The sequence below is a fragment of the Dermacentor albipictus genome, chromosome 7 (assembly GCF_038994185.2).
Source record: "Dermacentor albipictus isolate Rhodes 1998 colony chromosome 7, USDA_Dalb.pri_finalv2, whole genome shotgun sequence".
Taxonomy (NCBI): domain Eukaryota; kingdom Metazoa; phylum Arthropoda; class Arachnida; order Ixodida; family Ixodidae; genus Dermacentor; species Dermacentor albipictus.
This window is the reverse complement of record NC_091827.1, coordinates 19,586,611-19,606,837: the sequence shown is the minus strand read 5'-3', so window position 1 is coordinate 19,606,837 and position 20,227 is coordinate 19,586,611. Positions and strand designations below refer to the sequence as shown.

Here is a 20,227-nt window from a genome sequence, read left to right as displayed (position 1 = left end):
CCCCAGCACCACATACCTGCCATAGTTCGAGCACTTGCTTCATGGCCTTTCGGAGTCGCCAAATCTGCATCTAGAACGCCACAAGAAGCTTGCAGCAGCCAATGCAACAACTTGCTGTAAGCAGTGCTAAACTTTGGATTGGAAGAACATGCCCCCTCGTGATGCCTAGAGGTAAGGGCCTTGAAGTGCAGCAGGTGTGCCCCGTGCATTGATGTTTTCACATTTAGTGAAAGCTTGCTGCACCAAGCTATGCTAGAGTGGTATCTCCTGGTACTGTTTTCTGCAACAGCAACTGTGAGACCACACTCGATAAGCTTGACGAAAACTTCAATGTACTGAGTGTGACAGAAACAGGTGCTCTAGCTATACAAGACTACAGTAATCCTGCTGAAGCACTGGCTCACTCACTCTAAAATTTTGCTTTGACGTAGCATTTTGCAGCGAGTTTACCTAAACAGCAGTTTATGGGTATTAGAAATTGTTGATGAAACTGGCCAGTACTAAGAGGGCGTCTGCATGCCACTCAAGACATAGGTCCACTGCAATGGAATGGTGGTGCCACCTATCACTGCTACGGTGAAAGCAGTGTTCACAATGTAGCATCACATTCTATTGCAGTGGAACCTAACATATTTTAGTGGCGTCGCTGCAGACGACACCCACTCAGATTTAATGGCAAAACTGGTAAGCTAGTCCCCATAAACGTAGTATTAAAAATCTCATTGCAAAATGCTAACCCTATGCAAAATTTGATGGCAAAATAGACTGCGGTTTAGCAGGAAGTCCTGTATAACTTGCACTCCTATTTATCCAACACTCAGTACATCTAATCAGGCAACACTGGACGGCTGCATCAAGCTGTAACAGTTCTGTCTATGGTAACAGGCGCTATTTTCTTTCTTTAACAGTTGTAAAATTAACTGCAATGTTTTCTACTCTTGAGCCTAGGATTGACCGAAATTTGTCAAGGTGTTGGTGTTCTTTAAGCTGCAGGAGCAACTGCAATGCCCACAAGAGTGACTTCGTCATATATCTTGGATCAAGCTGATTGGTGCACTCTGCCACTGGATCCCTTCCGAATTCGCCAGTTGCAACTTCAGTTGCCATTTCATGTTGTCATCACAACACGTCCATTACAGAAGCTCAGTCAAAAAAAGCTGCTGAAGCTAGTTTGAAAAAGGGCCGTATTACGTGTTTTTGGCATTCTGGAGGCTACACAGAATGCATAGCCAACTGAACCAGCTAAGTAGTTGATCAGGCATCGGCCACCATCCAGTTCACAATGGCTGCAAAGTCGTTCAACAAATAAGCAATGTTGAATGAGGTGGACGGCGTGTTGCGGTTCAACAGCAATGAAGACTTATCCGGGCATTAGGCATCAATAAAATTCTGTATTTATCACTTTCTCCCATCCGATTGCATAAATTGGGGGAACGCAACTTTATTATTTTAAACAAATATAAGAATGAGGCAAACATTAAGTTTGTGTTCACATAATTTCCTTACTTTCAGCCCATAAGAAATGGGTGCCCATTATAGTTGGGTACATACTGTAGGTTAATGAATTTTTGAGGTACAATTAAAGATTGAAATTCGTGGTGCCATTTGAAGGGTTGTCTTTGTTGTGTGCAAAATGAAATACAAATAAATTATTCCACAGTTATATGCACAATGCCCTCCTCAGACATGCCTAAGGGATAAATATTGAAAACCATCTGCTACTTTCCAAACAATAGTTTTTGCCAAAGCAAGCAAGGTCACTACAGCATTAATGCAGAACAGTAAACTTTCACCCAGAGGCTTACAGTAACAGTGTAAATATTAACCTTTATTGAAATCTGGCTAGTGTTCAACTGAATGCATTTATTTTCTTGTACTGTGTTCCCCACTTTATACTCAAATCACCTTAATAATAGAAAGGCCCCAGTCACACACAGATATGGAAGAAGGTTTGCGGAACAAGAGCAGTTTGCACAAAAAAATATGCAAGGACTCCAGTAATGAGAGGAAAAATGTCGAAGGCATGCCAGCACACCTCCAATGGAAAGTGAGGCAAACAAATGCAAATGCACCAAATGCCAGCATTTGGCAGCCATGACATGCAGTGATCAATGACGAGGTAAACAACACTTGTAAAACAAAACAATACTATAAAAAACATTCCCCGAAGCTGAAAACATAATAGCACACACTGACGGCCGCAAAAACACAGGCCGTTCAGCTCGGGTAAACTGCACACTACCACCGCCACCAATACCACCACCAGAAAACAAACAAAAAGAGAACGCTCGATGATACAACATTTGATGAGATTACGCTGCCAGTGTACTTCCTCATTATAATGTCATGGTACACACGAACACTGTGTGTGCCGCTGACACAAATGTGCACCTGCTTCAAGGAGAGGACAAGTCCTGGCCAGTGAACAAGCATTGCACTGCACACAGCAGTCCCAATAAAACCGCATTAGCACGCGATCACGTCGGGTTGTGCAAGCACATGACACTGTTGAAGCACGTGCTTTTGTGAGCATGCAAAGAGAGCGAAAAACCACTAAATGAAAGTTCTGGAACTTCCACTAAAACAAAGCACAGCTAGCAGCCTTAACTAATCAACACTGTTGGGGCCAAAACTCTCGCAAATGAATAAGAGCAGCCATGCAGCCATTCGCCATCTGCTGCAAATTAAGTCTATGAAAAAGTCAGTCAAAGCCAGAGCAAAATTTTGTGTGCCAGGACCACATGCCATGCTTTTTTTAAATAGCATCGCGCAGTCTTGTCTGAATCAAAGGCAAAATAGCATCATCAGCCAGAACAGAGACACAAGACACGACAGAACCCGTGTTGTTTCGTCTCTCTATCTTGTCTTGCTGTCTTAACCTTGACAAGGGGCCTCTTTGATTCACCGTCCCGAATAGCACAGAATTGCCCGGCAAACCTTGCACACCAACCAAGACTGGCTGAACGCAGCATTTCAGATAGGTCTGGGCAGTCAGGGACGACAAATTGAAGATGCCAAATGCTACACAAACTGACTGGCCTGCCCTTCTACACATATTAAGCCTTGCTTTACTGTGTAGAAAGACCTTTGCTCCTTGCCAAAATTATGCAATGTGTCAAGTCACAAATAAAGACCCAAGGTTTTCTTGCCTGCTTCGGCAGTTGGCAACGAACACAACAGAATCTTTATGTTTGTATGCAATGAAGTTGCACTAGTGCTGTTCGGCAGCACTTCGATTTTGTGGAAGCAGCGCACGAAAATTGGGGTCAAATAGAAGCGAGAGACACACGTAGCCCTGTAAAAAGGGTGTCTCAGTCTTTGTCCTCATTTTTCGTGCCCTACCCAACACCAAACCTTGCAATGTCCCCAGCTCACCCAAACCACTATGCTTGCGACTTCCATAGAAAGCAGTTTAGAGTACGGAGCCTTCACACAAACGCCCGTCTCCCGCTTTAGGGTGGTGCCAACCTCGGAAAGGGCATGCTGCCGCCCCCTAAATATGCTTGCCGAACCTTTACCTATGCGAGAATCAAAATGGCATTTTGTAAAGAGGTTACGCAGACTAAGACACAGACAGGGCAGATTGCCCCCAATTGTTGGTGCTGTGCAAGTCATCATATTTTTTCAATAAACTTTGCTCCCATCAACCAAAATATATAGCGCATGTGAGCTCTACACACAACACATTAACTGCATAATTGAACAGACTAATAGGAATATTCTTTGTTACTAAACACTTCAAATGACATTTTTTTTACGTTCAAGTGGAAGGACAGGGCTGAGTAGACTTCTAATTTTAGTGCAAGATAACACTACCGAGCATACACCACTGTACTCCACAGTTGCTTAAGTTTAATGTTTTGTAGGATGCACTTTTGTAACGAAAGATCTTTGATGCATTCAAATAAAGGAAAAATGCATCAGAGCTATTTAATCAAAGCATACAGAGCTTTCCTGCAGGCACTGAAATGAAACGAAGTTAAAAAGACATTTGACCGATCTCGTGGCACTGTTCGCACTTGTCATCATGCAACAGAAGAGGGAAAAATGCAACGCACCTACTAGCTGAATTGTGAGCTAAAATGGCAGTCCGCCAAATTTGGCGGCAAAGAGCGGCAGAATTAGTGGAGGTGTCACCACCCTAAAGTTGCGCTGTGTATCGAGGCTCCCCAAATCTGAGCTGCTAACAGCTCAATTTGGCTGCTCATCACCAACTCAACAGAATGGCGCTGCTGTTGCGATTAAGCCTTGGCATCACGCAGATTCATATTCCTTCAGAACAAGCAACATGAAGAGCAAATGGCTGCTCAACATTCTACTACTTACTGCTTACATCCACTCAAGATTGCAAAAAACGACAAAAAAGCAATTCCTGAGAAGCGTATTCATGTGCGTTCAAAACACTGGCCTGAACAGACACTAAGCAATATCATTCAGGACAATCCCATGGCTTAGTCGCCATGTTCACAGAAGCAGCTATTGCCGATGTGTTGATGGGATGTTAACACTACAGTTTTGCAGCAAACCTGTTTGCAATGAGCAAATGTTCGGCCAGAGGACTCTCCTGTGCAGTGAAAAAGGCACTGCATTGGATATTGGCCCTGGAGATCCATGCACAAAGTGCTCGGGCAATGTCCAAACTTTGAATAGTACATCATACACATTACAGCTAACACACGTAGTAGCTACTCTTTAGAGCAAAAAACATTGTACAAAAAAAGGTGTCTTGCACAGGTAGTTTGACAAATGCACGTCACTTAAAGAAAGAATGCATGGAATGTCATTATGGACGAGCAATACTCTGGTTCAGTCACCCTCAGTAACACTTGGCGTGAACTTTAAGCTGCGTTTGGTACAGACACTTGGTGGCAATCTAGGCACCCCAAAATATAGTACACCCAAAAAGTGACCATTACAAATGTTGCGCCATTTTAGCACTGCATTCAATGCTGGGATCATGAAAGACAATGCAAGTTAACAATTACATGCAAGTGTCAAAAATAATATTTAAAATGAGTGCGCCTTACTTTGACATTATGAAGCTACAACTGCTTTACAAAGATCATCATAGTCCCTGGCGATTTCACACACTGAAAGCTCAGTACAAAAGGGATGTCAAGCACTGGCCCACCCAAACGCAGCTTCCATAATAGCCTTGCACTGATCAGCAGAACACGAGGAAACTAATGAAGGCTCTGAAGCACGACTGTTCTTCTGAAAGCAGCCAACAGTAGATAACTGGCAATGAGGAACAAAAGTCATGTGAATGTTGCTCTTTACCCTGTGTCCATTGGCTTCACCAGTAGAGCTTCCTACAGAAATTCTTAGCGGGTGCTCTGGCAGTGTCTAATGGAGCTGTAAGCATGGTGGTTTCGACAACGAGGAAATTATGATTAGTACATGGGTTTGCCTGAACTTTGTCCTTATGGCTTCAGGTGGCTCTGCGACTTGGCAAGTCGACCATATTCAACAAAATCTTGTGCTATAAATGCCACAATTCAGAGCGATTATGCGTGTGCACAAACCCTTACTGCCTTCTGCATTAACAAATACTACAGAATTGCCTCGAAATGCGGACCAATAAATGTGGACAAAGCATAGTCTAGATAGCATAGTTTGCCTGGGACAAGCATAAAGCCGCAAGATCGTGCGAAGCCATAAACCGATGATCAGGCAAATGTTTGTACTAGTAGTACTAATCCTAGTTCCTGTGGTAGCAGAATGATCACAGCGTCAGAGTTCCCCCTAGTAACTTTAGTAGGAAGGTTTAAGGTTGCGCCAAAAAAAAAGTGAACTAATGAAAGCCCATTTGAGCAATAGACATTGATACTAAGCCCCGCCCAGGCTCTACTTGCAACAAAACTGCAGATACCTTAAAGCTGGACATAAATAATTTTCCAAGAATGCTTGGTCCATAAGCATACTTTGGAATGCGGCCAAAACAGCAGCAGCTACTTTAAGTTCGCCAGTAAGAGATAACCCAAAAAGCTCCTTTTTAAGGAAATAAACAATAATAAAAATGCGGACACTTGCCCATGACTCAAATATAAACAGTCTTTTTCAAACTTAGTCCTTTACAGTAAAGATCCTTCCCTCACACTGGGCTTCACTAAAATTCTCATCAGTCAATTGTCCAACAGAAAACAGACATCAAGAACCAGCACCTCGAAAAGAACCCAGTATTTGTTGGATGAACTCTCTGTATAAGACAAGCGTCTACAAGCTTCAGTTTCTTGCACAAATGAGCTAGACACCCACGGATATTGCGAGACATAGGCTGCCACCAGTACACAGTGCAGGACCTCTTCAGGTGTCGACACCACATGCTTTCAGATAACAGGTTATTGAGAACAGCATCACTAGTCACAAACCGATGAAAGTCTAAAACCAAGCCAGAAAAGCAAGACACAAAATAAAATTATGCATCGCAATGCTAACCCCCGAGCCACAGTGTCATGACGCCACTTAGTATTGTCTACTGTTTGGTACATGCAAATTCGTTTGAAGCACTGTGAATATTCTATACTCCAAACGCACGTGCAAATTGTGCTCATTTCAGAGATGGCGAGAGATGCTGCATAAAAAATTTTGTGCACTATCTCTCACAGCAACAGCACACTTAAATAGTGCATGAACTTTATGCCAAGGACGTTTAGTTATAAACGTTTAGTTGACGTTTCCAGCTATGGCAGTTTCATTCACTGTAAATGAGACCGCATTGAGGATGACTCTGCCACATCACAGACATTGAGCCACCTGGTGGCAGTGTTTTGAAGCATAGAAAGGTTATCTGTTCATTCCACATGGTGTCCTGGCCTAAAGGGCGCATGCCTTACACCGTACACAGTAATGATAACTGCCATGAATGAAATCCATCAGTAAGCAATGACACCTGCATAAAAAGTGGAATGCTTATGCTTGTTCCCTTCGCAATATGATATTGATTTACAACTTTACATCACGAAATCGAGACCAGCCACAAGCATGGTCAAGAGTAGACAGTGTAATCACAGTGTTTTTGTTGTTTACGACACCTGCTTGCCGTAAGGTACAATGCACCCTTGCAAGTAAGCCGATGTGAAAGAGAACTGAAAAAGAAAGGCCCAACACACTAAGGCACACCCTACAAATGCCACCGAATATTACAGGCTTCGCATAGTTAAAGCTGCTTCCATCAGACCACGCTGTCTGCTCAAATACTGTTCGGCAACTTATGACTGTGTCAATCATGCGCGGTCTGCTCTCACAGACAAGTGACCTGGCATAGCTATTAGTGTAATGACATATTGTACAACAAAAGCAGTCACTTGTTTAGTGAAAGCCCTTGTGACACGAGTGACAGTTACATACAGTTACGATGCCGGAGACCAAAAGTATTTGACGAAAAAAAAAGGGACTACTGAAAACTAACATTTAGTCAGTGAGCAAACAAATTTGCACAGCTGCAGTCATTCATCACACCGAACACCAGCCATGCGAGGGAAAAACATCCATTCAATGACTCCAGCCAACCCAGCGTTTCAGTTCAACTATTAAAGTTGAACTAGAATGAGTGGAAAAAACATCACTCTACTTCCAAGCAAAATGAGCTGCTGCATTCCTTGGCAGCCACCTTGCAGCTGCTTACCTAATACCTTTGTTCTGAACACATCCAAAGAGCAAAATTAAATTGTGGAGTCTAACATTTAGAAACTACACAGTAAGTTACCACGGACACCACAATGGAGGACTCCATATTAACTCTGGCCGCCTGCGGTTCCTTAATGAGCACCCAGAAGCATGGTACACTAGTGTTTTCACATTCCAACCGCCAACAGAAAGCTGTTGCCACACCTGGGTATCAAACCCCCGACCTCGTACTTAGCAGCACAATACCATAGCCAGCGAGACACCACGTGGGTCCCCGAAGAAGAAAATATGCGCATACTGCTGGATCAGCGGCTGATCAAATAGCTTGGCTAAAACACCTTGACGCTGGTCCGGTGTCTCACTCTGCTGGTCAGTGGCAGCAAGGTTTACGGCCAGGCTGTGATGCGTGAGGGCCAAGGCGCTTCAGCGACTGGTCACGGGGTCCGGGCAGGTGGCACTCCTCCCGCTGAGCCAGCACTTCCTCCACCAAACACAGCATGGCTTCGTCTGCAAGAGGATTCACTTCGTGCTGAGTGAAGTAAAGACCAGTGCCACCAACTTCTACAGGCTACTAAGCGCACATATGTTGGCTCACAGGTTCGGCCGTGACAAAACAGGGTGGAGGGTGTAGCAAGGTGCAGACTGCATACTGTATTCTAAAGGCACATGAGGCAATATCGAGGAAGCACGAAGAAAAAAAAGGGGGGGGGGGGACACATGGAAGGTAACAACCTTAAAAGTTTGCAAGGACGGGACACTGGTGCCTTATTTTGCATAACATAGGAAGGACCACAATTACATTATCTGGCAATCGTGCCAACAGCACACAACAAAAATGCATAACCATTCCCGTAAATTAGAAATATTTTAATACGACGGCTCAATTTTGAATAATGATGCATGGACAGCATGAAAAAATTTCGGGGGGGGGGGGGGGGGGGGGGGGGCTGGAGCCCCATAAGCCCCCCCCCCCCGGCTACGCCCCTGCTGAGGACAACTGCGTTCGGCTTATACTTGCCATGCCGTAGGCACCAAAATCGCAAGTAGTGGCGTCTACATTAACATTCAAATTTAAATTACCAGCCACTGCGGCCTTCAGTAGGTGGAGTGCTGTGGGCATGCCCTGCACTGCCGTAGCCTTCGCAGTGCAAGGCATTCAAGAAGGAGCGGAAGCACTGCGAAGGGGATGTTTGATTGCGAATAACTCGGCTTCTGATGAACGCATTGAAGTACTTTTTGTGGCAAAGTGTTTTTGAAATAGCCTATTTTAATTTCAAATGCATGTTTCCACTTTGATAAAAGGTGGTTCAGGGCCCCACAGTCAGAGATACCCAAGCATACAGAATAATCGAACAACACAAACACCTCAAAGTTTGAAATTGAATGGCAGTTGTACTTGATCCTAAATACAACGCGAAATTACTTCAAAAGCTGGTAAATTGACAAAAAAAAAAAGTGATTGCTGTTTTCATTGTGCAAACATATTTCCACAGCAATTAACTGAGTGAGCCTTGTCACCCAACTAATTCAAGAGGGAAGCTCAACAATGTGTGTTGTTTATTTGGCTCAACACTAATTAGTTGCCACGCTGTCTCTTTAAAAAGTTTGCGCGAACTGAGCATCCAAAGCTTAATGCAACAACACTTCCGCCTGCTAATGCCTCACTGTTTGCGCAGTTAAAGGTAAAGTGCAACAAAATTTCAAAGCCACAAAAGCCTAATTTAGTATAGTGTAGATACAGAAGAGCCTCTGTGCAAAATTTTACGTACCGTATTTACACAATTGTAAGTCGACCCCGTCGTATTGCATGACAGGGGAAAAGAAAAAAAAAAGAAAAAAAAGAACAAGGAGAGCATGCCCGAGGGCGCCTTCGATAACGAAAATTTATTAGTAGCTGACATGGTCACTGGACTACTCGTTTTCACTAGTGCTGCCATCGTCATCGTCGCTACGGTCCCACAGCACGTCATCGTCCAGCGAAATTTCACATCTGGCAAACGACCGCACCACAACATCTTGTGGAACAGCAGCCCACGCTGAATGCGCCCAACCACACACAGCCATCAGGGAGGCTCTGTTGACAGGTCCGGTTGGCGTAATTTCGCTTCGCGGTCTTCTGCCGCCAGCCACTCGTTTGACTTACGGCGGAGCAGGTCCTTAAAAGGTGAAGATCCGAGCTTGTTTCATGACCATGTCGCACTTCAGTGGCAGGGACCGAGTGTGCATTTCAGCGACATACGCCGCAAGCTTAGCCTACAGCTTTGGAAAACGTCCAGACTTCGGCACGTGGGAAATTACTCACTTGCCGTCACAGGTGAAAATTTTGTTTCACTGCAGTGGCCACTCTCGCATCACCCGTTCAGAAACATCAAACTTGCGGCCTGGTGCACAGTGATTTCTTTCTTCGGCATAAAGTATTGCAGCCCTCTTGAATGCTGCTGTGAACGAGTGCCAGATGATTAGTGGGCCTGGAGCACTCATGAAGACTGAGGAGCATAGAAGTAGCATGTAGCACGCGTCAAACTGATGCTTTTCGTCAAACTATAGAGAAAGCTAAGCGCAACAGGGAAAGAGAAACCTGCAGCGGTGTCTGCTCTACCATGATCTACAGATACTCTCCGCAAGCGCCGCTGTTCTGAGGGCATCGCCGCAAATGGAACAGCGGCACTTCCATTATCGACACCCCCCGCGAGTGTTGTGTGCACTGTAAAACTCTCAAAAATGTTGAGAAACCCTTCTGAAAAGTGACCAAACACGCGGGATAGCGAAAAGCTACGGGTAGGGCCATAGAACAAACATAAAATTGTAACTACGTTGTAGCTCCCGTTGGTCTCGCTTTTTTGGTTTTGATTGTAAGTCGACCCCCCCCCCCCCTACTTCAGATTTTCAAATTAAAAAAAAAAGTGGTCAACTTCCAATCGTGTAAATACGGTATTAAATACAAGTGGAAGCACTGCAAAAGGTCAGCAAGAATTGCCATTTTTGATACTGAAATCGAAAAATTAAGGGGGAGGGGGCCCAAAGAAAGAAGGAAAACAGTCACCATTACAGTTCATTACAAATGATGCATGACCTTGAATGTGTGCCTCCTCGGCATGACCTTTGAAGGTGGCAGCGGTGGTTACCCGCAGCACTATGTACGAGAAATCTCCGAGATGGAGTGCTGGGACTTAAGTCGCAGCGACAATCACCAGGTGCATGCATCATCTGCTTAGGTGCTATTTAAAGGTTGCTAATAAGAAAATGACACTATTACCAACCCTGCAGCTTTGCCAAGATAGCTTCTGTGGTATATACTACTCATCCATAACCAATTTAGCTCAAGTGAAACTTCATTGCAATTTTTAACCCTTTTAGTGTTGTTGTTTTTCTTTCGGATTGTATAGAATGAACACAATGAAGGTCAGCATTGTAGATAACAATGGTTTATCTTTGGTTGTGCAGAAACGAAAAAATGACATGGATAATGGCAAATGCTCTTTGTGGTCCTCACATTCCTATCTGACAAAAATGCAGAAGCAAATGGGTGCATCCACAACGCTGAAAGGGTTGCGTGCCACGACGGTGCCAGATATATATATATGTACTCTTTAGGTAGGGACACTTCTCGGCTTGCTTGCGAGAAGGAATTGACCAGATAAAATAGCGACGGCACATGTCCATCAGCCTAGTGACAGCAGCGGATACCTATCGGTGGGAAGACGCAACTTCACTTAGCAAGCAGGCGAGAGCTTGCGCAGACAAGGAACGCACAGATAACACAAGCAAAGAACAGCGTCTGCATCTGGCGTTCTGCTCCAGTGAGACGATACCCTCCACGAAGCTCTCTCCTCATCACGGTGACCTACTTTTGCGAGACATTCAATCATTTCGGATTACCTGCGAAGCACCGGTTGCTATACCAACGGGAGATAGAACCAATAAAACCTTTTCTGCCTTGATGCTGCGTTGTCGCGCCAATAGGTATCTGCTGCCGTCATCGGGCCAAAGGACACATGCTGTTGCCACTTTATCTGGTCAATCACGTCTCGTGAGTGTCCTCACCTAAGGAGCATATATCTACACTGTCAGTGCAACACAACATCAGAAGCACTGCCAATTGTAGGCCTACTAGCGAACCCATACAGATGGTGCAGAGTGGACAACCTGCTTTTCTTTTTGCTCACTTATGTTGATGTTCTCCTTGGCTGAAGTTGGGAACCAGCCAGCGAATCCATGCTCCTGGCAGAAGGCGCTGAGAGACCGAGCATTGGGAGGCTGGAGTCCCAGGTCACACTTGTTGGCCACCAGCAGCACTGGCAGGGGCCGCCCATTTGGCTGCTCCACCTTGGCAGTGATGTCGGCCTTCCACTGCGCAGCAAGGCAACTACTCTAGCCAAAATCGTTGCATCCTTTGCTGCTCGCTAGAGTGGCACCTCAGCTGCCTTACACAAGACGCCGTATTCTCAATAGCCCCATCTCGCAAGTTTTCACAATATCTTTATGCAAATTAGAACAGAACCTGAATGTCATTTTCTTTTTCAGTTTGGTTCAGTAGTGAGAAAAGAAAAGTTTTTAGTTAAGGTTGGTCACTTTCTCTGGTGCTTTCCATCCAAGCATTGCTATATCATTAGTAAATGAACATGAGTTGGCTGCCATTTTATAAATGGCAGCACCATTAGGCCTTAAACATAGCGTGTTGGGATGTAGGCATGTAACACACTTGCAAGAAATTGGCAATTGTTAAATAGTTTTCCAGTGATGACAAACTGACATACAACCACTGAAATGAAGATGCGCTTCCTAGCTGGGCGGTCACCACTTAATCACACTGGTATGAAAACTGGAATAGGTCCAATAAAAATGAGATTGCCTCCGAGATACACTTCCACAATGTAACTTTTTCACATTGCATCATCAAAGATAAGACAGTGCAAGTGCTCGTTTTATTTAGCTCTGTGTCCTGTGTATGCACTGTTTAATCCTTGACAATTGGGCTATATTCCACATTGCAAAAAACTAGAATAATAATAAAAAGAAAAGCTTAACAGTGCAAGCACTATCGGCACCAGTGGCCAAGTCACGCAAGTTCCCTTCAAGATTCCTCTTCGGTTCCCGCAAGTGGCGAGGATGGAGGTCTCCGCCACCGCTCTGGTTTTCCTGCACGTGGTTAGCCAACCATGTTTCTGCCGTGGCAGACACTGCAGCCACCCGTACCCAGCTGGCAAGTTGGAATGCCTCTTTATTTGGTGTATTCTCCTCAAAGGAAAACCCTACGCGATGTTTACCATAGCTAGTTGGTCTGCTTGGAGTGTTAGTAATAAGTGTATACTGATCGATGTGCATTGTTTCCTCGAGCTTGAACCGCGCTGCGGTTGATGAGCAGGTGTGCACTAACCACGGTGCACTGAGGCGTCCCGTCATCCCTACACACTATATTGGAACATTTTACAAAGACTTTCGTTTTTTTTTCTCCAAAACATACTCGTGAGAACCGATACTAAAATTGGGCTTAGCCAAAGAGCGCAGGCATGATACCCACGGAATGTTTGTCAATTTGGGCACCACCTAAATGACCTCCAACAGGGAGTCATAAAAGTGCAACGCAAAAAAGAGAAATTACGGATTAGTTGCAAGGAAGTGAGTGTCTACTATAGTGATAATTGTGATAATTCTAGTTGATAATTATGCTTAAAAGCAATTCAAGGTTCTGATGCAGGCTGCATTGCTCTTTTTTCGTTTTACATTTGATCTTGACCAGGCCACTGCACGCCAACGTTTACCAATGGCTTTATCCATCACCGAACAGAAACAGCGGCAGAACTCCCCTTAACACCTTTGCTGCGAAAGGTTAAGTTCCTAGAATTACCTTCGTTTATATATGGCTAATAAATGCATCCTTTTTTCAACATTCACATTTTCTTTTTTTTTTTCTGCCCAGAAACAGTGATGCCTCGCTAAGCAAACACCTCGATTGGCGAACATTTCACAGAACAAACTGGCTCGCTCATGAATCACATTCACACAGAGAATTCACAGAGTGAACACAACTCTTCTGAATGATCCAGCTACATCTATGTGCAGGCGTGCCTGCACATTTACCAGGCATTCAGGTTCCTGAGCCGTTGTTTTCCCCTCACCTTACCTAGACGATGCCATTGCATACCTCAGAAATGTGCTGAAGAAAAGGCAGAGGTTTGTGGCTTTGGATAAATTCTACCATTCTGGATACATAAGAAAGAGCCAGGACAGAGACGGGAGAAAGTTTTGCACCGTGGCGACTTTCGTTCATCTAGCTGAGGTGTGATTCAGACTATAGCACTGCACTGGCCCGATTTTTTGGCCCGGACCAAGCTCCTGCCCAATGTTTGAAAGCTGAGCGATGCTCAGACCCGACTCCAAGCACAGGCCCTGGCCTGCTTGACTGGGCCCAGCCCACCACAGAAACTCCGCGCGTACAGTGCACGGCGATTAAAATGCGATTATCAGCCTGCATAGCAGCCGGCACAGGCGAGCACTGGGGTGGCCAAATGCAGTCATAATGCGTCACAAAGGCCCATGCTTTCATCGTATGCCACAGGGCAAAAGTGCCGGCCGCAATCTCGGCAGGCTATCCCGTTTGAATCACCGAGCAACAACATCCCCAAGCAACATTTCTAAGGCATGTACAGTGGTACATGCCTTAATATGTTGTTGCTTAGGTGGCATACAAGATGTTACAATAAAACTGCAGCGACAATAAACACCGACCCTGTGGAGACAACGAAGAATATCGCGACTGCAGTTAATGTGGAAGCCATCGATGTGTACTGCAACGTATAGAAATAAATGAAAAGCAGTAAATAGCATAATTGGAATGAAATAATCTTAGTGAGAGCGAAAGCACAGTGTTATCACAAAAGCAGCAACAGCCAAATTGCATCAATAGCGATTTTTAGCATCTTTGCTTTTGCAGCAACAAGGCTTGTTTGTTAAAGAAACAAAACAAAATTGAAACTTCAACAGTTTTTTTTTTTTGCTAATGTATTTAAATGCCACCTTTTCCAGCTTTGCAAAGAATGCCTTGGACCTATGCAGTATGCCCGTGTGTGCTCAAAGGCCTGGCCCAGGCCCACCATAATATACCCTACCCGGCCCTACCCGTATGATTGGTCAGGTGCGGCCTTACAGGTAAACCCAGGCACGCGCACTACTCCAGTTCAGATTAAACTCGGAAGTATTTCTAAAAGCGCAGTCAAGTGTACTATACACTAGTGTAAATAGCCTTCTTCACCTACCACCTATTTCTTGTTCTAGAGCATTTTCCTTCCTCGTTCTTCCCTTAACTGTATTAATATATTTTGTGTTTGCCCATGCCTAACCAAGGTCACAGACCAAATTAATGAGCTTCCAAATAGAAAACATTTGAGGAAACAAGTCTCGCAAAGCCAAATGTCTCAAATAACAAAACGACCAATGGAACGAATTAGGTTCATTGCACAGAGCATTAGGCTGACAGCCACCACTGCTTTTCCAGACAAGGCATATTGGGCTTCACTTCTGTTCAAGTCCTAAAAACATACATGGGAAATTCTTGCTACGACACATTTAAACTGTAGAAATAATAGCAATCTACAGCGGGGCCATGTAATGCGCAGATCATCTAATAATTGCACCTGCATGTGACAACATGTGCAGATCATCGAATAATTGCACCGGCACGTGACAACAAGAACATTCCATGTAGGTGTACAGGCTGGAAGAGCAAAGCATGAGCCATCTGTCAATCTGAAGTTAAACAGACCAGCCACAGCTGTGGCCACCTGTTGCACATAGCAGAGAGAAAAGGAAATACAAACCTTCAGCACAGAGTGCAGGGTCGTTGGCCTGAAAAAAAAAATGAAAAAGAAAACAGAGAAAAAGTCAGACAAAGCACAACCAGTCACATTGAAAGGGGATGTTTAACGCGTGCTATGCAGGAGATTCGTGGCCACATCCAAGTTGCTTGTTTTACTGCAATGCCTGCGGCGATGCAAAATTTCTGCCAAATAGCAAGATTTTTTTGTTGTTCATTTCCCTGTGCGTTACACGAAATGTTATTGAGAAAACAGTTTTTTTTTTTTTTTTGTAGATACCACAATTTCAGTGCTTGAGATGGACTACTTGAAGAGGTGGACATCATTTGTATGAGAACTAAAAAATTCACAAGCAATCGAATATGCGTTCAGAAAATTTCACTAAATAACTTACGGTAGATACTGTAATTTACATTTTGTAGCCGGTTATTGCCCCTTTATGGCTGGGGTTGTGCCGCGTGGTGCCCGCATCCGCCGAATGGGGGGACAGCGACCCGATTTTGTGTACCACTACAATGGCGATTATCCATTCAAATATCCTCACTGTAGCGTAAGGACCACTCTATCATGTTTCTTTCATCTGTCGTATGTCGTTCTTTTTTTTCCCCTTTTTCCTGAACCAGACATGGCGGCACTATCATGGAAGCGCGCGCATCAGTACGAAATATACGAGATGGAAAACGAAGATAGGAATGTGAAGACCGTATTACGTGTACCATTTGTCATTATCTGTGTTAGACTGTCATGTTCGTTTCATAATATCCAAGAAGCCCCCTCCCTCAATGAAAGGGTTAACAAACTAAGAAAAATTCGAAAGAGTTCGCAAGTATCCTATAGTTCTCAGACCAAGCAGTAAACTTCGAGAAAGAGGAGCAGGTGTCAAGCACACCCCTGTACACTCACCTTGACAAGTCGTAGACAATCACAGCAGCAGTGCTAAAAGGGGGAGGTGAGAAGGCAATCAGGAAGTGAACACGACATCAGCAAGTGGCTGGACTTACGCATACTTGTAGTACACCCGTGTCATGTATCCAAAGCGTTCGTGTCCAGCGATGTCCCTAGAGCAAACAAGGTTAAATGTAGTGACCCGTATTGCCTGCTTGCACCATTTGTTGTACCAGAACTTACCACAGCTGCAGGGTTATGTGTTTATTGCTATTCCAGACAAGGTGCTTTAGGGCAAAGTCAACTCCAATGGTGATCTTATAGGCTGGATCGAACACACCTGCCAAAGACACCCCAGTGAAAAATCTGGTTCAGGAAGTGTGGCATGAAGAATAGCAGCAAAGCAACAATGCTGCTATGATTTTGCAACAGTATTGTTATCACAAACAGCAATAAGGTGTTATTACATAAATTAAAGAAACAATGGGGCAAGTTTAGGTGACAGTACTTGGAACTACAGGAAGAAATAGCCTCAGGCAGGGTATTGTAATAGTTTTGATCAACATGTAGAGTTAACTGGCCTAAAGCATCACTGGAGCCATAAGCGACACTGTGGAGAAGGGTTCCCGATTAAGTTTGACCACCGAGAATTATTTTATGTGTACCCAAAATTCAGCTTATTCCGGGCCACCACAAATGACCTTGTGCTTAACAGTACATTGCCACAGCACAGCACCATATAGTCATTTAGCATCCAAGGTCACTTCAAAGCGCGAGCACTGGCAATCAGTCGTAAACAAGAAAAAAAAATAGCGCCTACAATATAGTGTGCTAACCATAAGGCTCAACCTTATGATCACGTGAACACAGCGTACAATGGCATATCATATGGTCGAAACAGAAAAAAAAAAAAAAGGAAGGAATCAAAGTGTACACATACCTTCTGTGTAACGCCGAATCAATGAGGTCTTTCCTGTAATAAACAAGGATTACTACTCTTGGCCTGCCCTGTTCATTCAATAACATTTTTACAAATAAACGAGAGCTCCAAATTTAAAGGTACTATTGCACATCAATTTCAACAATACTCTCATCACTCATCAGCACAAATAACACTATGCTGCAGGGGAATGCGAATATTCAGAACATTCAAATAACGAATCGAATAGTGTTCTATTCAATGTGGTCTGCAAGTTGAATAGCCACTGCTCGTACATGCAAATATTTTTTTTAATATTTCAAATCTTCAACTGCACCCACTTAAACATAAAATTGGAGCGAAAATATGGTAAATCATCGCCCCTGCAGGTATAGTATTGACACAAAACATCAGAACTTGTGTAGTGGAGCAGGCTACATCGCTTGAGTAGCCATACATTACAGCCAACTATACAGTGATCCTTCGCACTCTCTGAAGAGTTGCCATTTGAATACTCCTGAATGCTCCATTTGTGCTTTTAATAAACAATGCTTCATAACATACTATGTAATGACAGAAACTTGCAAACTTTAAGAATATTAGGAGGTGACCATTGCCGTATATTAATTATAATAACTTCTGTTCATTATTCGGAAACTATTCGATTTTGGCACTATTCTCACACTCCTACTGCGCTGAAAATGAACAAGAAAAAAAGATTAACACACGAGGAATACTGGAAGTTATACGAGACAATGTACTCGAAGTCGATAACGATCGGCACCCAAGTCTTTGCGCACTGCGTACACTGCCTTCTGATCATACCACAACACTTCTTTGGCTGCTGCCAAACCTGCTTATAAACAACACAAAGCCATGAAAATATTAATGGAATATATTTATCAATGCAATACAGCCGAGCTGATACAAGTATATTACATTTGTTTTTGATTGGACACAGATTCACTTGGAAATTTCGAAAATTGTCTTTTGCAGCTTTACCGAGCCCAAAATTTAGAACACAACAGAGTAATAAAAGAGATGTACACACTTACATGTGGCTCGCATGGCAAAATTGCAAGATGCTTACATTTATATTAAAGAAATTTTCTACCGACTACGTTAATGCATGCACAGTTCTCTTTAGAACTGCCCAGTGAGGCAAGGTACTCCCCATCCGTACAAACATGCAAGCTTGAGTTTAATGCAGCTGAAGAGCTACTTCTAGATAAATCATAATGCTGAGGGAAAAAGCAGATGAATTTTACAATTAATAATGGCAGAAAATAGTAGATTATCTAGTTTGAATATATATTTAATGTTGAGTAAAGTAATGCAGCCGGCACTGACAACCACAGTAACAGCTGCGATTGCTCAAAACAGGGTATGAGTTACTATATCGGAGTTCATTATGAACAGGCTTCGTTACCATAAATGCGATTTTCATAAACTGAACTACAGCTTACCAACACCGAAGTCACCAATAACAAGGATTTTGAAAAGCAGGTCTTCAATGTCATACTTCGTGGAATCAAAGGATCCACTCTGCCTGTTCACTTCTTTCAGTGATGACATGTTCTGAACCTGCAACAGTATTTATAGATGGTAAAGTAACGTCACATACATGGCAGCCTGGAGCACTTGAACGCGACACTTCTGGACAGGCACACGGTACAGTTTCGATCGCGATCGAAAATGCACTGTGTGACATCCGTATAAAAATTATTAATGTCGGGTTTTGTGTGCCAAAACAACGTATTGATTATGAAGCAGCACGCCGCAGTGCCGGTCTCAGTGGTTAATTTTGACCACTGAGGCTCTTTAATGTGCACGTAAATGCAGCAACCGCAAGCGGGGATCGAACTCGCGACGTCAAGCTCAGCCGTCGCGCAACAAGTGACGCGCATAACTACGTTCGTTCCGCGAAAATAAACAAAATACGGAAAGGAAAATATTGCGAGCTCTCATTTTGCTCCTCCCGAGAGGGGAGAACGAATCGTCTAGCGACTACATTCACCGCACAGCGGGGACCCGGTTAGTGCCAGACTTGATCGAGTTTCGAAAGAACAATAACAATAAAATCATAACGAAAGAATTTGGTCAGTGGCAGGCATTAGTTGGCAAGACCTTGCAAATTGGCGCTTAACAATGCAAGGAGTCATCGACTGGCCATTTGGGAGCGCTCCCAACAGTGCAAGCGGCAATAAAGAATGTATCACGAGATATGTGGTCCGATAGCGGCAATCGCGCTTTAATATCAGCATATGCTGGTAGTGATAGCACGGCTGTCGGCGCGGCTCTGAACCGGCGATTCGAAAGTGCAGTAAGAAGCCATAAGAAAGTCCCGCTATTTCATCGGAATGCTCCTCTGAACCTGACAGTCCGACATCCAGTGAAGGCGAAACGCGGCAATAAGGAAAAGTTACCTTGGCGAGGAGGATCCATGAGAAAAACAATGTTCATCTGAGAAGACAGCTGGCTACGGACCCAATACTTGTAGCCGCATCGTGCTACTTCCGCGCGCTTATCCTTATGACTCTTTACACGCTAAGGAATGCGCTCCACATGCCCGCTCACAAACATACATACGCTGCTGCTACACACAACGAGCGACACACACGTGTCTCAGCGTTCTCATGAGTCACCTGGCGACCATCAGCCAATAGCCGTCGCGCTTGCTCGTAATGGGCTGCGGGATTGGGCCGCTGTGATTGGGAGACGGTCGTACGAAATTACAAAGACGGCTATTGTTGCGTGACGTAACGGACGCGTTTTTTCATATTACGGCGGTTCCTGTACAATGCAGAGCTGCGCGCTTTTTTTTTCTCTGTCTATGTCTTGCTGCAAATTCTTTGAAGAATTAAAAAAAAAACACTCACATGTTGCGAAAACAAAACCGAAAGTGAAACACTCGATGTGGGGACCTTTTCAAGTTTGAACACCTGTAAGCCAGCTCTAGATGTAATATTTTTGCCTGGAT

At 44.0% G+C, this 20,227-nt stretch overlaps 1 protein-coding gene across 2 annotated transcripts in view; it reads right to left on the bottom strand.

The window, feature by feature from the left end:
* LOC135896341 (ras-related protein Rab-32B-like) overlaps positions 1 to 19,888 on the bottom strand; it is a 32,909-nt gene extending 13,021 nt beyond the window's left edge. For both annotated transcript variants that reach the window (XM_070521727.1, XM_070521726.1), the window contains exons 1-9: positions 19,674 to 19,888; positions 18,714 to 18,831; positions 17,269 to 17,301; positions 16,572 to 16,668; positions 16,445 to 16,501; positions 16,347 to 16,379; positions 15,447 to 15,474; positions 11,796 to 11,979; positions 7,968 to 8,136 (exon numbers count right to left, since the gene is read on the bottom strand). In XM_070521727.1, the coding sequence (XP_070377828.1) occupies positions 8,000 to 8,136; positions 11,796 to 11,979; positions 15,447 to 15,474; positions 16,347 to 16,379; positions 16,445 to 16,501; positions 16,572 to 16,668; positions 17,269 to 17,301; positions 18,714 to 18,822 (678 nt within the window). In that variant the 5' untranslated portion in view covers positions 18,823 to 18,831; positions 19,674 to 19,888 and the 3' untranslated portion in view covers positions 7,968 to 7,999. The remainder of the gene's footprint in view (positions 1 to 7,967; positions 8,137 to 11,795; positions 11,980 to 15,446; positions 15,475 to 16,346; positions 16,380 to 16,444; positions 16,502 to 16,571; positions 16,669 to 17,268; positions 17,302 to 18,713; positions 18,832 to 19,673) is intronic.
* Positions 19,889 to 20,227: the final 339 nt, after the last annotated feature.